This window comes from Pituophis catenifer, unplaced genomic scaffold, assembly GCF_029215685.1.
Source record: "Pituophis catenifer annectens isolate HBS135680 unplaced genomic scaffold, rPitCat1.0.hap2 SCAF_1, whole genome shotgun sequence".
NCBI classification, from domain to species: domain Eukaryota; kingdom Metazoa; phylum Chordata; class Lepidosauria; order Squamata; family Colubridae; genus Pituophis; species Pituophis catenifer.
The window spans coordinates 241,459,106-241,481,195 of NW_027256881.1; the positions used below are offsets into that span (position 1 = coordinate 241,459,106).

The 22,090-nt window shown below is 40.8% G+C and overlaps 1 protein-coding gene across 1 annotated transcript in view; it reads left to right on the plus strand.

The window, feature by feature from the left end:
• The window catches only part of B4GALNT4 (beta-1,4-N-acetyl-galactosaminyltransferase 4), a 201,295-nt gene extending 186,112 nt beyond the window's left edge, over nt 1–15,183 (plus strand). The window contains exons 14-20 of the mRNA XM_070957361.1: nt 1,798–3,073; nt 3,361–3,674; nt 4,646–4,799; nt 8,417–8,489; nt 8,597–8,750; nt 11,332–11,458; nt 15,069–15,183. Coding sequence (XP_070813462.1) covers nt 1,798–3,073; nt 3,361–3,674; nt 4,646–4,799; nt 8,417–8,489; nt 8,597–8,750; nt 11,332–11,458; nt 15,069–15,183 — 2,213 coding nt within the window. The remainder of the gene's footprint in view (nt 1–1,797; nt 3,074–3,360; nt 3,675–4,645; nt 4,800–8,416; nt 8,490–8,596; nt 8,751–11,331; nt 11,459–15,068) is intronic.
• Nucleotides 15,184–22,090: the final 6,907 nt, after the last annotated feature.

Consider the following 22,090-nt stretch of genomic DNA (forward strand, 5'->3'; position numbering starts at 1 on the left):
CAAACATATTGGTTTTGCACACATCCTGCTGGCTATACACGAGCAGATTCTCACGAGGCCTTATTAAAGGCATACAGTACTGCCTATGCACAGAAATATTTGATTTTGGCCATATTTTGCGGAGAACATCCTACAGGTAGTCTTGGACTTCATTTTAATGACAGTTTATAGTTACAACAACCTCAGAAAATGTGACTTACAACCTGTCCTCAGTTATGACTTGTCACACTACACCAATGGTCACGTGATCGCAATTTGGGCGCTCAGCACCTGGTTTGCATTTACAACAGTTGCAGCGTCTTGCAGTCACATGACCATGATTTGTGTAAACCAGACAGGAAATACTGTGAGAATGAATTGATTCTGTTTTATTCTAAGGCTACATAAACAGAATCTTGCAAGTCTGAAGATACAACACTTCCCGCCTCCATCAGGGTGGATCTTTCCTAAGTTTATTTCTTGACTGTTAAGCAACTGTAACTCCTTCCTTGGTCTGATTCTGTCCTATGCAGCATCTTCTCTTCTCTTTCCTCAGGGTCATTCATATATTCAATTACATCTAAGACCTTTCCAGTTGGCTTGGGACAAGCAAAGTAAATTGTGAAAGCCAGATTTTTTTTTAAAAAAATTTGATTTATATGCCGCCCTTCTCCGGAGACTAAGGGCAGCTTACAGTGCGTTAAGCAATAAGATTCACTTAACAACCACATGATTTGCTTAACATTAAGCCGTTTGCTTAATGACTCCTGTAAAAACTGGTTGTAAAATCAGGTCAAATGGTGTAATGACTCGCTTAATGACCACATCACTTAGCCATTAAAATTATAGTCCCAATTACTATCATAAATCAAAAACTCCCCGTACCTTCAGCAACTCACAGATCTCTGCTTTTCCCTGTATCTTTGCGACATTGGATTTCTAAAAGCCATCCTAATCAAGGAAGTAATTTTTGCAGTCTAGACATTGTTAATCCTGAGAATAATATTTTGCTTACCTTAAAATGGAATCAATACTTTTCCTAACCTAAATCTGGTTTGCAGTAGCAAGAATATTACACCTTCAGCCTCTGCAAAATGTAGCCTTGATTCTTCTCAAAAGAGAGAGAGAGAGACTTTGTTAATTATATGAGGAAAAAAAATATCTTAATATTTCTGGTTGGAAACTGACCAAGGTCTATCACTCAAATTCCTAGTTCTGTCCCCAAAATATAAAAACTCTGCATTTAAAACGAATAATGGGAACCTACATAGTATGTATTTTTTATTTTGTGCACAGTAATTTTGTACATTTATTTTTGACCCAAAATAATTTGTTAGTCAGAATGGACTAGAAGCCAGGAAGAACAACAGTACAGGCAAATTAAGGTCATAAGGCCATTGTTTTTTCATTGTTTCATCAAGTATCTTATTTAGAACAGGGAGGGACAACTTGTCTCCTACACACACCCCGATGTTGTTATACTGCCTTATTCATCATCCCTCGCCATTAGCCATGCTGTCTAGGATTCATGGAAATTGAATTTAAGAAAAAGTCATTCCTGCCTTACAATCAGAGCAATGGAGGTTGCTGAGTTTAAGAAACAGGAATATTATGGCTGTTTTCCAATGGCTTATGCTCATTCTAAATGTTTGCTGCTTTCTACCTCCCCAGCCTCTTCTCAGTCTCCTCTTATAAGCTCTGTTGACTCAAAACTTTGTTCTTTATCTCATTGTCTGCCACAACCTCCCTACCCATAAGTCATCTACCAATCACAGATACCACTCCAAGGTTTGACCTACTTTGTGAATAATTTCCTAGATTTCCTTGACGAGGAGGAAGAAGGAGCTGATAGTCCTGAACCTACTGACCCTTTTCCTGATGTCAAGAGCCCCAGTGTGTTGGATGCCCATGTGTTCACTGGGATGAAGAGAAAAGATGGGCCCTTAGCCACAAAAGATTATGGGAATAATGTGGACTATAATAGCTTTCTTCAGAAGCAAGAGAAGTTTAATGAAGAAGGAGACTTCACAAGGCAGCCTGTCTCTGTAGGCCCAAGCAGTGAACCTAGCCTTAGTCCTCAGACTCCATCTAAGGGCTTCCAGGCTTATGAGAATGCAGCACCCTTTGGAGAACATGTCATCATCAATGGTCGATCTCTCAACTGGGCACAAGATGTGGAGAAGGGAAGGAAGGAAGGTGATCAGGGACTACTGTCATCTTCAAAAAAAGGCAGCTCTTTCAGCCTCCAGCCTCACCTTTCTGTGCCCTTCTTTGCTGGAAAGACCAAGCAGCAGAGTCCTAAGGAGGAGAAACAATCCAAGAAAGAGACAAACAAACCTCCAGAGAAAGTATATGTGACCAGGTTGCAACCCAGTAAGAAGAAGGCCCCATCACAGAAGGATGTTTTCCCTGGAGTCTTCCTCTATCCTAGATCTCCAAGGAAGGTGCGATGGAACTCCAGGATCCCTCAGGGTCGCCCTGCTCCCTCCAACAAACTTCATTCTCCCTCTGCCCATAGAACATCTTCGCTTGTTGGTAATACCACCAAGGAAACAGATCTTTCTAAAAGGAAAGGCCTACAAGTCAGCCGGAAATGGGAACAATTTTATGGTAGGCAACCTTTCAAAGGCAGTATTAAGCAGCAGATGCATCCAAGTGCCTCAATCTTGCCTGCAGAAGGGCTGTTCAGCAAAGAAAACTTTGAAGTCACCACTCCAGCAAGGACTATGTTAGATTTCAATTCTTCAGAGGTAGTGCTGTCTGAAGGTGTGCAAGTGACATCTTTCCTACAGATGTCAGAAATGACAGAATCTCAGCAAAAGGGGCTTGAAGGCCCTGAGAAGACCCAGGAGGAAGAAGTGGAAGAGGAAGTGTCTGATTATAGCTATGAAAACTCTGAAATACAGCAGAGCTGGCTAGAGGATTCCATCAATTGGCAAAGGACGTTTAGTGTCAGCCCTGTTGACTTTGAATTGCTCCGTTCAGACTGGAATGATCTGAGGTGCAACGTTTCGGGAAACTTGCAGCTGAGTGAGAGCGAGGTGGTGGATGTGGTGGCTCAGTATATGGAGAAACTCAATGAGAAGAATGGCGGGTAAGAATGGAAGAGAATTATGTGAAGGGAGGCATTATCACCAGAATAGATAAGGGTGGTGTGAGGTTCCCCTTCACCCTTCCATTCAGCAATTAGGTGTACTACTCTAGGGGAAATTGTTGCATTTGTGTATTTGTAAGATGTGTGTGTTCTTCCCAGGATTTTGTCAGAATAAAGGAGATAAAGCAATGCTAAATCAATCAGCTTATGCAAGATAATTTCTTAAGGAGAGTATTTGATGTGGCCCAAGGTTCCATATGACAACTTTCTGTCCTTCCACTTCCCAGCATCTACACCCTCTTGCGAATCATTAATGTTGAAAAGCGGCGAGACACAGCCCGAGGCAACCGCTATCTGATGGAGTTAGAGCTGATGGAGAGGGGCCAGAGAACAGTCCGGCTCTCAGAATACATCTATGTCCTGCTCCACCAGGGCAAGTCAGAGGACAGCACTGAAGTCAACCCTGAAGGGCCTGCAACTGTGTCCACTCAATCTCAACCACCACCTAGTGCCTGGAGTCTTCTGTACGGAAAACCCATCCTCTGCCGACCTTTGCGGCTCAGCTGGAGGCATGATGTTATGGTACATTTTGTCGTCCCAGGTAAGCGATCGTCCTCTGTATCCCAGGGTTGAAAGGCTGGTTTTCCCAGCAGAGATGGCATGATGTATGAGGCAGAGGGAAAAACAAAACTGGAGACCAACTATAGTTGGGTTGGGGTTGAAAGTAGTTTGGAAAACTCTTGGAATACACAAATATTCTTTTTATCCTGCTATTACTTCTGGAAAAGTGGATTTTTCAGGGTTTTTTTTTTTAAATCAATATATCAACTATAGAATTTGCTTAATAGGAAAAAAAATTGGGATGAATATATTTAGCATGGGCATATTTTGCATGGACATATTTAGTATTCTTTTTTAATATTGTCTTGGTGTTTTGTTTTTTTTTAAGTCAGGAAAAAGAAAGATCCATGCTTGAGATTTTTGGCCAGAGATGAATTTGCTTCTACCTCATTATTGTTCCTTTGGGACCTTCTTGACATTAAATGAAAGAAATTATGGGAGGAAAGTCTGTCTTTGCTCCATTTGGGAAGGAAATGAGAGAAGGATAAAATGACTAAGATCTGTCCCTCCCATGCTAATCTCTGCACATCATGAAAGGAGAGTAAGCAAATAAAGACTACTGTATCCCAGATCTTAAATTATGTGTTTTTGTTTGCATTGGTAAATCCCATATTCTATAACGAGGCTATAGAAGGAGCAAAGATGTACTGATCAATAGGTGATAAAGGAAATTATTTCGGTTCTTAGCTATATTGGCATCTCTTCACTGTATAATTCTTTCATTCTGCCATTAGAATAATGTAATGCTCAAATACTGAATTTCTATGGGCTAGAAACTTCTGAAGTCTTTTGAAGGCATGATTGAAACCTATGCTGAGAATTGTCCCTATGCTCTTACTATTGTGTGTCCATATGGATAATTGAAGCCTTTAATTAGGGGAATGTTTCCCCATGAACTCTCTATTGAGTTTTTATGTTAAAATGACAAAAATCCCTGTTCATATCTTGCAGTGAAGAACCAAGCACGCTGGGTACAGCAATTCATCTCAGATATGGCCAGCCTATTTCTGAACACCAAGGATGCCAACTTCAATATCATATTGGTGGATTTTGATAGTGATGACATGAATGTGGAGAAAGCACTTCAGGAGGCTCACCTCCCCAGGTAACCCAAGTAGTGATGAAAGCTTCAGAACTATTTCCTTTGATGGTTCTCCCTAAGTCCTCACTGCGAAATCTTAAAACTGCCAAACCTCTTTTAATGACTGCAAATGTTGCCCAGTACTTTTCTGTGCAACGTATGGTAGGTTCAGTTAACCACTAGGGAGATGGAAAGCTGTTTTAATAAAATCTGCTCAGTTTCCTCTCTAAGATGGGGAGGAACAGACTCAGGCTCAACCCATCCAAGACCGAGTGGCTGTGGTTTCCGACGTCCCGATATAGTCAGTTGGTGCCATCACTGACTATTGGGGATGAGTCATTGCCCCCCACGGAGAGGGTTCGCAACTTAGGCGTCTTCTTGGACTCACGGCTGTCTTTAGAAGAACGCTTGACGGCTGTGGCCGGGAGGTCTTTTTATCAGGTTTGCCTGATTCGCCAGTTGCGTCCCTTTCTGGATCGGGACTCGTTAAATACGGTCACTCATGCCCTCGTCACTTCACGCCTGGACTACTGTAATGCTCTCTACATGGGGCTCCCCTTGAGGAGCACCCAGAGGCTCCAGCTGGTCCAGAATGCAGCCGCGCGGGTAGTTATGGGAGCAGCATGGCGCTCCCATGTGGCTCCCCTCCTGCGCGAGCTGCACTGGCTCCCTGTGGTCTTCCGGGTGCGCTTCAAGGTCTTAGTTACCACCTTTAGAGCGCTCCATGGCTTAGGACCGGGTACTTATGAGACCGCCTTCTGCCACCAATAGCCTCTCACCGCCCAGTACGCTCCCATAGAGAGGGGCTTCTCAGGGTGCCATCAGCCAAACAGTGTCGACTGGCGGCCCCCAGGGGGAGAGCCTTTTCTGTGAGGGCACCCACCATCTGGAACGAGCTCCCCCCAGAGATACAGAAGATTCCGGATCTGCGCACTTTCCGCCGTGCCCTCAAAACATTCCTGTTTCAGCAGGCCGGCCTGGCCTAACTTTCCCTTTATATTGCTTTTGATTTGATTTTAAACTGGGATGTCTTGAATTATCTAGGACCAGAGTATTTAGTATATTTTAATTGGGTTTTTTTTAACGTTTGTATTACATGTATTTTTATCATTCGCTGTTCACCTCCCTGAGTCCCTCAGGAATAGGGCGGTATATAAATTTAATAAATAAATAAATAAATAAATAAATAAATAAATAAATAAATAAATAAATAAATAAATAAATAAATAAACTAACTAACTAACTTGCCACTTCATTGCAAACAACCTGTTTTCTTCAGTGTGTAGGGGAGTGAGGCTTCAGTAGCAAAGGCTAACAGCACAAATGAACCAATGCAATGGTGGGTTCCTCCCGGTTCGGTCCGGTTCAGCCGAGCCGGTAGTGGTGATGATATGACGTCACCGAACCAGTTCTCCCCCCCCGCCCTTCCACCCCCCACCCACATTATTCTTACCTTTTATTTGGTCCCACCCCCAATCTGTTGCTGCCTCCTGAGTCCCAGCTGATGACTAGAGGGAAAAAAACTGTTTAAACTCTTGCCGCGGGGCTTCAAAGGGCCGTCCTACAGCTGATCAGTGTTAAAAGCAAACAAATGAGTTGGGTCGTAAGTGCGAGGACCTTCCAGAAATGACTCTGATCAGCTAGCCACGCCCACCTAGTCACATGGCCTCCAAGCCACACCCACAAAATAAGCCACGCCCACAGAACCGGTAGTAAAAAAGTTTAGAACCCACCCCTGAACCAGTGCTTGTGTATATAAAAAAGAAATGCCAACAACAACAGGGCTATACTGTGACCAAAGGTGTGTGTGTGTGTGTGTGTGTGTGTGTGTGTGTGTGTGTGTGTGTGGTGTCTCTAGTTAATGCCGTCACTCTATTAAATCTGAATGAGTTCTTAGTTCTATTAACTATTTTAAATATCAACATGATAAATTAATAAGCAGATAACATTTCTAGGGCTGCAGGTTTTAATCAGTTTTATTGATAGGTTAAAGCTATGCCACGAACATATGTATTAGAAAGTGAACCTTATTGAAAACAGTGGATGTATGTGTCCCCTTTATTCATTCTTCAGCCAAAAGGACTCCCAAAGCAACTTCCATAAATTCCATTCATTGAAAAGGATAAATAATCAGTGTATCAATAAACAACCAGTTATACTTTGGCTAAATGTTTTTGATATAATTATTCCAAAAGCCAATCGGCAGATATAACTGAAGGAAACCAAACCACTTAAGAATCTAAAAGAGACACCAGATATAAGAAATTGAAGGACAATCACCTTGAAGTCACCACTATTATATGGAGCCTGTCCCCAGGATTAATATAGAGTAAGGAAAGAAGAAAGACAGCTATGACTGTGATTTTATAACCCAGCTTGAGCATGCTGAGTCAAGGCTGACTCAGCCTTCCATCCTTCTGAGGTCTGTAAAATGAGGACCCAGATTGTTGGGGGCAATATGCTGACTCTGTAAACTGATTAGAGAGGGCTGTAAAGCACTGTGAAGTGGTATATAAGTCTAAGTGCTATTACTCAAAAGCCCTAGCTGGCACAAAACAATTAGCCACTCTCCAGTTTGATCTTCTAGGTATGTCCATTTGAGAGTATGGCAATTTAAGGGTCAATTACTTTTAGGGTTGTTGTTTTTTTAAAAAAGAAAAGAACAGAAAAGAAGCAAAGAGGCTGACAATGCCCCTTACTTCATCCTTGCTTGTTCTCTGCAGTGAGAGGCAAGAGGCTCTTTGCCAGGGGTGAAATTCAAATTTTTTCCCTACCAGTTCTGTGGGCGTGGCTTGGTGGGCATGGCAGGGGAAGGATACTGCAAAATCTCCATTCCCACCCCACTCCAGGGGAACGATATTGCAAAATCTCCATTCCCACACCACTCTGGGGCCACCCAGAGGTGGTATTTGCTGGTTCTCCAAACTACTCAAAATGTCCGCTACCAGTTCTCCAGAACCTGTTAGAACCTGCTGGATTTCAGCCCTGCTCCTTGCCCTCCTATGGACAGTCTAAACCAAAAGGGGAAAAAAGGGAGGGATGAGGAAAGTAATACTAAACAACTGTAATGAAAAGCCAGAAGATCTGAGGTAGTGGTCCTGTGATTGACTTAAAACTTTGCAACAAGAGCCTGTGGATACAAACATAGAAGTAATTCCACTGAATTAAATAGGATTTATGCCCTGTTAAGCATGCCGCCTGAATTAATCTGAGAAATCTCATTCTGAATTTGTGGGCCTGCAAGTTAAAGAACAGCTCCTAATTATCCATTTGTTTTTATGTCTCTTGGCTTCAATTATCATTCTACAATGAGCAAGAAAATGTCAGTGATGAACTTTCCTTCTAAAAATAACTGAAGAGTTCACTGATTAAAATGTTACTGGTGAACTTTCGATAAGATATGAATTTATTTACATTTGGTTGAAAAGTTAGAGTTAAGAGTTAAAATGCTCAACTTTCTTGCATGTCCTCTTCTTGACTGTCACATACTCTCCTCCACCTAGAATAATCACTTCTTGATTTGTAGCCGCTTCCTTGATACTGGGAAACCTCTGGTATTTAGAGCCATTTTGCTGAACAGACTGTGCTTCCTGCTGGCTTCTCCCATCTCTGTGTCTTTACTTCTTGCCATTCCTTTACAGGTACCAGTATTTGAAACGTACAGGGAACTTTGAGCGCTCTGCGGGTTTACAGGCTGGGGTGGACGCCATAGAGGTGAGACCCAAGGAGAAGTGAGTGGGTCTTCCTGAGAAGTGGGAGGTGTTGAATGTCTACTTTGTCCCCCACTCATGGCCTGCCTATGATGCTCTTTCATCCCTCAGGATGGCAGCAGTATTGTATTCCTTTGTGACCTGCACATTCACTTTCCCCTCAATATTCTGGACAGCATCCGGAAACACTGTGTAGAGGGAAAGCTGGCCTATGCACCCATTGTCATGAGACTGGGCTGTGGGAGCTCTCCACGAGAACCCAACGGTAAGGTACCGCTGCTGCTGCTGCTGCTGCTGGGAAACTATTGCCTGTGAATTGGTGTAGCATTTTCAGGCACAGAACGAGGAATCCTGGCTAGTCCATTCCTTCAAGAAGCCTCCACTAAGTGGTTTTGACATAAAAAGCACTAAATGATAACACTGCCAAGTGTGGCTGCTCAATGAAAGCCGTCAGCATATGTGTGGCTGTTTTAGTGGAAAGAGCTGAGAGGAAGTGTACTCTTTTTTAAATATGTACCATATTGTTGCTATTAATGACTTCTTAGTTGTATAAATGGGGCCATATGCTTATTCTCTAAAGTTTTAGGATCATCTGAGCTTTGTGCAGTAGACATTCCTTTCTGCCCAATATTCATCTCCTAAAATCTGTTTCACAGTTGTAACTGTTCTTGGAAATATGAAGTAGATGACTTCTTCTCCAGGGGCACTGTCTTTGCAGAGAAGACAACATGGGAAAGATTTAGACCAGAGGCCAAAATCCTGTGCCAGATGTTGCTGTACCCCTCCCTTTTGATCACTCTTGACTAGGACTGCTGGGACTTGTAGTTCAGTAAATCTGGAAGGTTACAAATTCCCTATTTCTGATATAGTTTGAGTACAACTATCATTAAGCCTATTTCTTTCCCCACTTTCTATATTATTTTCCATAAGGAAGTGGAATTTCCCTGATATTAGACAAGCATCCAGGGGGGAGAAGTCTTGTATGACATTTGAATAGAGATAATTCATCTCCAGCCAGCAAAAGTACAATAGATAAAATAGATGTTGATGACAAATATACAGTCCTATCTCCTAATATTTTCAATATGGACACTATCAACAGGAGGATGAGAGTGGGGGAAACAGAGAATGGGAAAGTTTTTCTTTCACATTGCAAAGAATGGCTTACAAGCCTCTTTCAGGTACATTCTAATGAGAAATAATATAGGTGTACTTTTGGTATACAAATAACACGAATACATTAGACTTAATGACATTTTATCCTTGGAGAAGGTCAACATTGTATTTTAAATAAAATTAGATTTTGCTATTTTTATAGATTGATCAATTGACTAAAATATTTACATGTGCTTTTCCAATTGCTCAAAGCTGTTTACAACTAATCATAAAAACACAAAAACAAAAGTGCACCAGCAGAATGAAATAAAACTGCATCTCAAAAAGAGAATAAATAAAGGTAGGCTGCAATTACTTGTTTTGCATACTTCAGTTGTGCTTCTTCTGGGTGTGGAGAAAGAGACAAGGTCATCTATAAAACCACTTTGGAGTCCAGCCCCTACTGAGTGCAGGAATCCAAATGAGAACATCACAGAGAGAAATCTGTCCAGCCACTCTTGAACAAAGTAAACTGTTTTCCATCATGGAAGGGAGATCATCACCCCTCTGGATAATTGACCTCTGTGCTTATTGTTAGGAAGGCTTCTTTCTAGCATTCAGTCAGAATCTGTCTCATGATAACTTAAATCCAATATTCCATGCCTTGCACTCTGGAATGAGTGAGCCAGTCATTCTCTCTAAGTCCTAGGAAGATGACAATAGCCAATAATTTCTGAACAATTCTGCTAAGAAAACTCTTGGCAGCTGCCAAGAGTCTAAAGTAACTTGAAGGTGCAAAAGAAAAAAAAATGTAGGAGCTGCATCAGTTGCTAGTAGACTTTTGGATACAATTTCAAGGTGTTAGTTTTGTTAAAATCTTTTGTGACTTAAATCCTCAATAACATTGGGACATCTGATTGAGGTAGGGTTTACCTTCCCACTTTCTACAAGGCAGGAGGACAGACTGAGAACCTCTCCCTCGTGAGGAGGAAACAGGCCTCCCTGATGGCAGCCACTCCCTTTTGAACAGTTGACTCCTCCCTTGTTATCTTCAGAAAGCAATCAAGACAATGTTTTTCCAATAAACTTTGGATAAGAAGATGCAGTTGAGTTGAAGCTAACTGACCCAGAGAGTCATATTCCAACTTTATGATATTTTTTTCTTAAGTATTTCATGGATGTCTATAGTTTTATTTCATTGTGAGCCAACTGGATTATTAAGAATGGGAAACACATGAAATATTGTAAACAAACACAACATTCCAGAAGAATGTTTATACTGTATCAGAAAGACTGAATGATTGTATCCAACTTGAATGTGTTTATCTTCTTTCTGTTTCTATAACTGTTCTTCATAAGTCCTCATGTTATAGCAGACAATTATACCTATTGTGTATAGACCAGTTAGAAAATTATTGTGAATAAGAAAGTACATGCATATTCTTCCAGCATTTTGTTCATTAATAAGAGTGTGACAACATTCATTATGGCGCCAATTCTTTACTAATTGAAAACCAATTTGATCTGAGCAAAGGTACAATTTCAAGGGACATGAAAAGCTGGCGTACCCTTTCCCTACCCTAAATTGGTTCAAGTAAAGGTTACTTCCTTGTTTCTTTTGTATCTACATGAGATAATGTCGTTTGCTACCACTAAGGGACATATTTCTATGATCTAAACAGGTTCATTCAAGCTTTTGATGCTTTCCATATCAAATCTGAAGAAAGAATTCTTGGCTTGTCTTTTCTCAGGCTACTGGGAAGTAAATGGCTTTGGCCTCTTTGGGATCTATAAGTCTGACTTTGATCGTATTGGGGGTATGAACACAGAAGAGTTTCGGGACCGCTGGGGCGGGGAAGACTGGGAGCTGTTGGACAGGTGAGGCTACTCTCTATAAACTCCCCAGATTTCTTCTGGCCCCAGGTCTCTTTTGGCCCATGTTGGAATTCTACCAATCACAGGAAAAAGCAGACTATTTTACCTGAATAAATAGCTAGGAATATTAGGCAGAGAGGTCTCTATTGATGACTGTTTATATCTTTGCTTTTACACCTGCAGGATCATTAAACTATTTGCAAGCAGTGGTTTCTACTTCTACTGTCCTAAGGACACAGTGAGCTACAATTTTCAACAGGCAAGGGCAAACTGAAGTACATTCTCCCCTCCCCATTACCACTCTTCCTCTCTCCCAGCAAGCCGGTGCTGTCTGCTTTTATTATATGTGGGCTAGAAGTTATGAAACTGACTTTAAAAAGACCTGGGCTTGCAAGCAAAATCTAAAATGTGTTTGAAGCCTGTGCAAAAATGCCTTTAGGCTATTAGCCTATTGAAGATTTCCTTTTCAAGTGACATAGACACCATTTTCCCTCTCAGGGAGAACTAGAGTAAGCTCCCTTGATTATTTTTAACCCTTGCTTCATAAAGGGAAATCCAGTCTTCCCAGGTTTTTCCAAGAATGCTTTTTAACTTATTTTTTACTTTCAGATGGTCATCAACCTACAGCCATAATTGGAGCTGCAGCTTTGGTCACGTCACTATGGTCATAAGAAATTGGACCCAATTTTACGATAATTTTTATGACTGTCATTAAATGAATTGCCGTGATCATGAAGCAAATCCAGCTTCCCCAGTGGGTGTTGTTTTTTTTTTTGCTGGAAACTGACAAAATTGTGATCATGTAACTGCGTGTATAAGGTCATAAGTGCGAGTACAGGTCGCAAGCCATTTTGCCAAGGCCATTGCAACTTTGAACCATCATTAAATGAACAGTCATATGTTGTGGGCTATCTTTATTTTCTCTTGGGCATGGGATAGTGTACATTTTCCTTTCATTGCTTCAGGCAAAGAACTAAGTATTTATCTTTTTTTCCATTTTTTTTTATTTGCTGCAATCCAGGACAATACAGGTAGTCTTCAACTTACTACCAACTCACCAACTGTTCAGAGTTACAACAGACGTACCTTGGTCTAGTTACAACCAACATTCAAAGCTTTGATTGTCAGGAGACCCCCTTGGTCATGTGAGCAAACTTCAGGAGCTCAGCAACATGGGCACATCTACAGTCGTTTGCAGCATCCTGCAGTCATAAGATTGCACTTTTGCCAGTCAGTCAGTCATTTTTTATTGCAGTCCATCTCAGCATGATTTTTAGGCTTTAACAGCCAGGATCAATAGTCTAAATTAGACTTGCAAACAAATATATACAAATTCTGAATTTGTATTTAATTTTTCTAAATTCTTAGCCATTTTGACTATTTTAGCTGCTACATTCTGAGCTGGAATTTCTCTACCCTCTAGAACTGACCCAGGAAAGTGGTATACAGGTAGTCCCTGACTTACAACAGTTCATTTAGTGACTGTTCGAAGTTACAATGTCACTGAAAAAAGTGACATGACCATTTTTCACACGACCATTACAGCATCCCTGTGGTCATGTGACCCAAAATCAGGCGCTTGGGAATTGACTCACATTTATGACCTTTGCAGTGTCTTGGGGTCAGTGATCCCATTTTGCAACCTTCTAACCAGCAAAGTCAATGGGGAAGTCAGATTCACTTAACAGTCGTGTTACTAATTGAACAACTGCAGTGATTCCGTTAACAAATGTGACAAGAAAATTTGTAATATGGGACAAAACTCACTTAACAAATTTCTCACTTAGGCACATAAATTCTGAGCTCAATTGTGATCATAAATCGAAATTATAGTATATAATTTCGGTATATATAATCTCTTCTTCTTTTTCAGTATATAGACTGAAAAAGAAGAAGAGAATTTTTTCAGAGAAGAGAAAGATATTATTGTGCCACAATAACTAGTTTGAATTTTGGCACATTCTGGGATCCTTCTCCAAGATCTAATACACCAGTAGGGACTAGCACAAAAGTTTTCAGAAAACTAGCACATGGTTTTATTTTTACCCAGCTTTTCAATCAGGTAAAAAGGCACCATATACATTCTCTTGGTCTTCTCAACTTCTCTTGGTTTCCCCCTCAACTATAACAAGCTCTAGAGCAGGGGTTCCAATCTTGGCAACTTTAAGACATGTGGATTTCAATTCCCAGTATTCCCCAGCATGGCTTATTTTTGTTGTCTGGGCCCAAAGCAATTCATACATATAGTATTTCTCCAACCACATACATTCTTTCCCACCATAAGTTTACTGTTTCCTTTGGTGTATTCTCGATGAATCAAAGGCAATCTCCCACTTTGAAAATAAATTATTGGGTCAGAGGGTGGGGGAACCTGGTCCCTTTGAAGTAAAGGCAGTAAATATTCACAATATAAACAATGTGTAAGTCAGATGCTCAACTAACCACAGACTCCTGCATTTCCCTAGGTAGATCAAACAGTCTTGTTTTGCCCGCTGGAAATGGTTTGAGTTGAGACTTTGTCAAATCTTGAGAAAAGGAGTTCCAGAATCCCAGAATAACCAATGAGGGCACCGCCCAAAATGTTATGCAGAGCAACAGGTTTGCTCAGATTGAGTATGCATGCTTGCTTGGAAATTAATCCCATAGAATTTAATAACACTTTCTTCTGAGTAAGACAGCAAAGGATTATAGCCTTAGCTGTTTGATTTGATGTACCCATCATTTATGTTTACTTCTAAATGTAATCCTGTCCTTAGTGAGGTCTCCTTAAAGTATGAAGTCGTCTTGATAAATTTCCTGTTGAAAGAGACTATGTACAATAAGAACTGAGAAAACATTTTAACTTCTATGCAGCTAAAAGTATCAACACACCAATACACATCAACACATTTGTAATTTATTTAATAACATTTACTGTAAATGTGGGGCATTGCTGTTTAAAAATACCAGGGCAGTATGTACCACACAAATAATTAAACCTATTACAAGCTGCCAAGTATATGATACCTCTATAGGGAGAAGGCTATAATTGAGAAGACCACAGGATTTGAATCACATACTGTGTGGGAAATACCTACTGTATACGTAAGGCCATATACAGGATCTTGCTGGCTGGCCACATTTAACGTATGAGCTCATTGATTTTGGAAGAGGCACTATTTCAAATATTTAGGTTCTACACCAATTAGGGTTTAACAGACAAATGTCTTCATTCCAAGCCCCATGGCAGGATAAGTGGCAAATAAATGGAACCAAGTTTAACAAATGAGGCCCAGTCAGAAAATGGGCAGTAACAGTTTAAGGCCTGATGCTCCACAATCCAATTTAGTATCCTTAGTACCTGGGGACACTAGTATCAGGATCTGGGCTGATAAATGACTGGATGATCACTAGTTGGGAAGTAGGGGGTCATCCAGATGTTTTTTTCAGGCCAGGTATTGTAGCACTGGCTGTTCCTGCACCAGATACAGCTTCTGAACTAGCAGCCATGTGAAAATATATTCCTGTTATGCATGAAAGGGATCTGTAGCAGATGTTTCCTTGGAAAAGCTAACTTTCTGTCTCCTCTTTCTCTTTTCCCTTCCATCGCCTGATTTACTCCCATTGTTTCTAGGGTGCTTCAGAGTGGGTTAGAAGTAGAACGTTTGCGACTCAGGAACTTTTACCATTACTACCATTCCAAACGTGGCATGTGGAATTCACACGGCAAGAAGACACCCAAAGACTAAACATCAGCTCTGCCATCAGCTGGACTCCTCCTCCTGGTCTTCTTTAAGCAGGAACATGGAAGCAGCAGCCACTGGACTTCACAGCATGACCCAGCACAGTTTTTCTACTGCTACAGGTAGCCTTTTGGATGCAGCATCTGTCAGAGGCCAGACCAAGAGCACTCGGAGTGGAGGTTTTCTACAAAACTACTATTTAAAGCAAACCATGTTTATTTTGGGATTATTATTTTTTTTGGTGACTTTTCTTAAAGGGTCTAATTTCTTAGTCAGCAATTACATTTATTAACTCGGTAGTGCTGAAAGGCAAAGAATACTGCTAATAGGAGAGTGAGGTAAGCCCACCAGTATTACTGCCACCCAGGAATGAGCTGGTGCAGCTTCTCAAAGCTCGTGTAACTGCCAGGAAAAGTTTATGACTGTATTTGCCCTACTTTAACTCCTGAAGTGAACAGGGAAGGGGGGAAGAATCTTCAATATGGCACAAAAATTGTTCCTTCTTGACCTGCCAACTGCACACTTTCATGCCAGTGGGAGATGCTGAAGAGAATTGAAAAAAAATCTCAAAGGGGCGTAAAAAACTTGTATCAGGCGAGAGGTGCTCCAGTTTTCTTCAATACAATTTTGGATTTTTGTTCCCTGCTAGCTCTGCTGCTTTTGCTGCTCCAATCCCACAGTTATAATGTGCCTCAGGTAGGAATTGCTCCAGAAGTCCGCATACAATAGAATTATAAATAACTATCTCCAATCCTGGGGAGAAGGTAGAATAAATGCATTCCCCTGAAAAATTAGCTTTATAAGGGGGAAGAAATAGCCAAGAAAGCTCATTAAAACTTTCAGGCTCCATCCAGCATTTTTTGGGTGTGATTTCCTAATAAAAGAAATGGGAAGTATTTTAGGTTTTCTGTTCTCCTACATCTTTGGGTCCTCTAAAATCAAACCTCCACTTTTTCTCCCCTGGGAGATACACAGTCTCCCAACAAGAGGATACCTTTCAGGTAGAAAGGTAGAAAGGATGTAGAATTGGCAAAGGAACAGGAAGCAGAAAGTGCAACTAACTCCCTTTCCTTCTACAACATAGTTGCTTCTGAATATCCTCCTCATTTTTCTTCATCTGTTGGCTTGGTACGGTCCAAGACTGGATGCCTACAAACATGAGAGACAAAATATGTTTGATATAATTGTCGGGAGAGAAGCAAAGGTTAAATAGAAATTCTGGGAACAAAGGAATTCTGGGTTATGATGGGCTTACATTAGGAGTCACTGCCCATACTTCCCTACTCTGTGCCATGTTAACAGAGAACCCAACATTTAAAAAAAACCCTAAATCCTTGTTATTTGAGAGAGACGGAACCTAAGAATTTAGACTAGGGATTGAATGGATTGACTTGGTAGGAAGGGGCTGATCATGTTTTTTCCCCCTCAATTACTGTTTTTGGAGCAACCTTCTCTCTTTATATACAGTGTATCAAATATATAGAGTGAATGAGGTTTCACTACTTTCTGGCTTCATCTTTGGGTTGCTATGGTGAGAGTATCAAAACAGGAGTAGAGAGAAGGGCAAAACAATATTTCCAAGCTAATTTCTGTGAAATTATGAGGTAGAAAGCTGTTTTCAGAAAGTTATGTCTGATTTTTTTTAATGGATATTGTTATTAAAAAAAAAATAAAGTAAATGTCCTGGTTCTGATTTTTATTCTCGAGTTTCTGTTTTGTAAATTCATTTGAAATCATGGTACCAAGTTTCCTTCCTGCAGAGGTCCAAACATGGCCTGCAGTGTTGACTGGAGATGCTTTTCAGGCATCTTTTCAGATGTTGCTTCATCCAAATCACCAAAAAGATTTCCCATCCTCTCTGCCAGGTGCTGTTGCACTCAACCAGATGCAGTTGAGTTTTCACAGAGTAGGGAATAAGTCTCATTAGTTCTTTCATAACATACGTAAGTGGTTCAGGTGAACATATCAACCCAATCAGCCCTGGGATTAATTGTTGCCCCATAAAGGCCCAATGGTTGTGGCTACAATCCCTCCTCCAGGTCAGCATATCATGCAAACATCTATAATGATTCTCTTTCATCCAGGTCATGATTGTCCAAAAAGTGCTTTTTCAAAAGGCAACTGGACTTCCTTTGTTTTTCCTTGAAGGTGTTTCGCTTCTCATCCAGTCAGAACAGAACTGAACTGAAGAAGCTTCTTGGATGAGAAGCAAAACATTTTCAAGGAAAAACAAAAAGTCCAGTTGCCTTTTGAAAAATCACCTTTGGGATTCTCATGCAAACAAACTCAAGAGGACTAATTTAAGGCTAAGTCCCTTCCTTCTCCTGCCAGAACAGAGACAAAACCCTGGAATGACCCCTTTCCAGTGGTGAAATCCAATTTTTTTTTTACTAGCGGTTCCGTGGGGGTGGCTTGGTGGGCATGGTGTGGCTTGGTGGGCGTGGCAGGGGAAGGATACTGCAAAATCCCCATTCGCACCCCATTCCTGGGGGAAGGATATTGCAAAATCTCCATTCCCACCCCATTCTGGGACCAGCCAGAGGTGGTATTTGCCGGTTCTCTGAACTACTCAAAATTTCCACTGCCGGTTCTCCAAATTGCTCAAAATTTCTGCAACTGGTTCTCCAGAACCTATCAGAACCTGGTGGATTTCACCCCTGCCCCTTTCCAAAATTTTATCTCCATTTTGTTCTTATCCTGTAGGCACATTGGTAGAAATAAACACACAAAAGGAAAAGATGATCTGACTGCTCTTCACATGACTGGAACATCTGGAATGATGTGCTGTCAATGGCAGGAGAGGAGTTTCCTTGAGGGAACAACTGACTCAGAAATGTTTTGCATATATAGCCACTTATTAGAGCAGTTTACACCCAAGAAAATATACATGAAATATATTTTCACCTGAAGCTATAAACAGAGAATATTGTATCGCACACAAAAGTGTGATAGAATGCTCTTTGGTATATATCAGGTAGAATATTTGGGGTAAAGCCCAGCTGATGACGCTTAATCAGGAGAAGATAGATTTATTGAACAATCTGTTAAATTTATTTATGAGAGTTTTATTTCATTGGTTGATAAGAATAAATGCTATTAAAAAGAGTGTCTGTTCAAGAAAAGAACACGAGATGCAACTCTCTGCAAATCTTTCTGAAAAAGCTTTTAAAAACTCACCATGAAAATAGTTTGTTGCTTCAAGGAGCTGTTTGGTGACTGTAATGATTTTTGTAATACCTAATAGAAAATTATCTTTCTCTTCTTTTCTTTTCTTTTCTTTTCTTTTCTTTTCTTTTCTTTTCTTTTCTTTTCTTTGCTTCCCTTCTCCTCTTCTCAATTTCTGTTTTTTTGGGGGGGCATCCTCCTTTTGGCAGGGAGTGAGGGAAAATTGTCTGGGTCTGTATGTATATTCTTGGGGGTTTTTTTATAAATGTAAAGGGTGTGTGTGTGTGTGTCAGAGAGAGAGTGAGAGAGAGAGGGGGAGGGAGGGAGAGAGAGAGAGAGAGAGAGGGAACGCCCAGTGGGTAAGTGCAGTTGGGGGGAATTCATTTTATATATGAGTATAGTACCTTATTTTATAGACAACTTTGATCAGTGATATTGATTCAGTTTTTTTTCCGGACTCACCAATTTTGGGAGTATGGTTTCTGTGTTACAGCTTTTGGCAAAGGGATGTGAATGCATGTGAGGCATGTTTTAGCAGTAATAAGCAGGCAGGGATGTAGATAGGCACCAAGGCTTATCAGAATCATGGTTGCCTCATATGGCTGCTTGAAATCAGCCTGAGCAAACAAAAACCAAAAAAAGAGCATCAACAATGGTACCTCACGTGCAGAAAACCAGACCAGCCATGTCCCTCCCTCCCCAGCTATTTTCAGCCAGGGTGGGGCTATGTGTTAATGTGTGTGTGCGTTTTAAATATATTGATGAATGTAGGGGGGAATGGAACTCTGCTTTGCCCCACCCAAAGGCCTGTAGGTGGATATGCATTATTTGCAAGAACTTTGGAATAAAGAATTGGAATGCCTCACGTTTATTAATCAATGTGAAGGGGAATATTTGGTGTGGTTTTTAAATCTTAGGATGAGGTTAATTCAACACCATGTGCAAATGTTCAGATTTACTAGACGCCTCCGAGAATGTGTAAAAGGGTTGGCTATAAAGGTGCATTTGGATCCATAGTGGGCAAGAATAGTTCAGATCTGATGTTGGCACTCGCTTTAAACCTATTGGCTTCCCCTTAAAGAAGCAATAGCTTACTTGGACCCATGCAGGCTAAGGCAAATGCTTACCTGAGTTAAGAAGGCAGTTGCTGCATCTTTAAATCTCTTTACGTCCATGCAGCTACTTTGAGAATCCTGGAATATTCACTGTTGCTTTAAGGAATATCCAATAGGTTCAGACAAGGTGTCCGCATTGGATCTGAAGCATCTTTGTCCGTTTTGCATTTGAATCCAGCACCCCTCCAGTTGGCTGACAACCACTTTATGCTGGAAATATAAAATGATGCAGGTCACTTATGCAGAGAAAATGAGCTTGCTCCACTAATGCTGTTTTGGTTTATAGTTATATCTCTATCCATTAATATGCTTTTTGAAGAATAACTTAGTTTAAACATCTGAATGTGATTTTCAATTATGTACAAAAAGGTAGCACTATGTGAATAATCATACATTTACAAAGCGTGATGCGTAGCAAAAGAAGATTTTTATTTTACAGTGGAAAAACAATGTGCCATCCTGGATTTATAGTCTTGAATTGATAAAATGTGTTTGTTTTTTTCCTTATGAACTGGCTCTTTATCAACAAACTGGAAACATTATCCTGTGGACAGATAGACAGTGATGGTTTGACAGACAGACCCCTTGTGTTTTTGTCCTTTTTGTATGATCTTCCCTTCTTTACCAAGGCAATGAAAAAAAAAATAGACACAAGTACAATAAGGCCAAACTATATCTGTTAGGCAAGTAGGTTCAAATTTGGTCACAGTAACTAAATTGCTGCCAGCTAATCTTGAAGTAAGTCAAATCAGTAGTCAAACTGATAAAAGAAGTGAGAAAGAAATGTATACATTTACAGTATCTAGATTCCACCCTGGTTGGTGCCCTACAAAGGAAAGAATTTTTACTTGCTCTCTACTATATTAAACTGGGCAAAACACAGCACTCTGTGTTTCTTTACAGCTGGTTGAACATGATGATGCATCAGCAAAGTGCCTTCTAAGCAGCGCTCAGGACCTGTTTTATTAACCTCAAACCCATCCTACAGGTTTTCATGGGATGGGGTGTGGTGGGATGTGGTTGAGCAGGGTAAGAACACGGTGACATTCTGAATAACTTTGGGGGGCTATGTTTAGAACCAAAGAGGTGGGAAAATGTAGACAGGGACCACTACCTAAGAAAAGGAAAGACACTCAGTCTCTCTCAGGTGTTAGGAAAGTAAATATTTTCTTTTATTTAAAAAAAAAACACCCACCTATATAGGGGCCATAGTATTTCTTTCTGTTTTAAAAGCTCCAGCTTTCAGGCAGAAGCTTAGCCCCATGTCAAGCACACACAGAAATGTGGATCTGAGGTAAATGACTATAGCCCGAAGTTTTGGTGTTCCCTTAGGCAAATACATGATGTCAAACAACTAAAGATGGAGTAGCTCTTCTAGGCATGATCCTGGCCCTAATTAGTGTTATTTTACATTTTGTTAGAGGAAAGCTACCACACTGAAGACAAAATATGGGCATTAAACAGTCTCGCAGTGAAGTTCCATCATGAAGAAAAGAGTCCTTTTCCCAATGGCTGCATGAAACAATATTAATGAATAAATCTCATCAGTGCCCAGAGGCATTTGGCTGCATCTCTGTTTCACAAAAGGTCAAAAAGCTGGTTGTGGTCTGGATTTTGTTTCTAGGGAGCTAAGCTGCTTTTCTCCTCCAATTCACCTTCAAGTATCCACAGCTGTTCATTACTGTTCATTGCTCCATTTTCAGAAGTGATGAGTGGTATCTCATGCATGTGGAGACTTGATCTAATGCAGCTCTAAGCAGATTGTGAAAATGTACATTAATTCCATCAAGTTGCTTTTTGAACCTTTAGGTTTATGTCAAAATTAAGTCTGAGAGTTCTCTAGTAAAGCTGATCTAATATAGTAAAAAGGACTATAAACTTTCTACGTTCCATCTTAATTACTACATCAGGGATGGTCACCCTGTAGGCCAGTGGTGGGTTTCAAAAATTTTTACTACCGGTCTGTGGGCGTGGCTTGGTGGGCATGGCGTGGCTTGGTGGGCGTGGCTTGGTGGGCATGGCAGGGGAAGGATAATGCAAAATCTCCATTCCCACCCCACTCCAGGGGAAGGATACTGCAAAATCCCCATTTCCTCCCTATCAGCTGGGACTTGGGAGGCAGAGAATAGATGGGGGTGGGGCCAGTCAGAATTTTTACTATCGGTTCTCCGAACTACTCAAAATTTCCGCTTCCGGTTCTCCAGAACTGGTCAGAACCTGCTGAAACCCTCCTCTGCTGTAAGCCATTTGTAGTCCCTCAATGCTCCATCTATAGATCCATAAATCCTCCCAGAGTATGGGGAGGCGGCTTTTCTATTTTGGCTTAGGGTTTAGTGTCATGAGAAAAATAACTTTTTAAGAGTCTGCAAGAATTAGGGAATCATGCTTGGTTTTTACCTCTGTCTAATTCCTAAAATGAAAAGAATGAGACTGAAATTTCAATCCTACCTGTCTAACGAAGAGCCCCACCAAGCCTACAGTTAAGGCATAAAACAGGTCAGTTCTTCCTTGCCTAAAATTTTCACACTCATCTGACTAAAATGAACTTCACCATTTCATCAGATGTTTTTTGCAAATCTAGTTGACTTGCTCAAGTCTCTCTGAGCAAGGTTAGCCTAGACCAGTGATGGCCA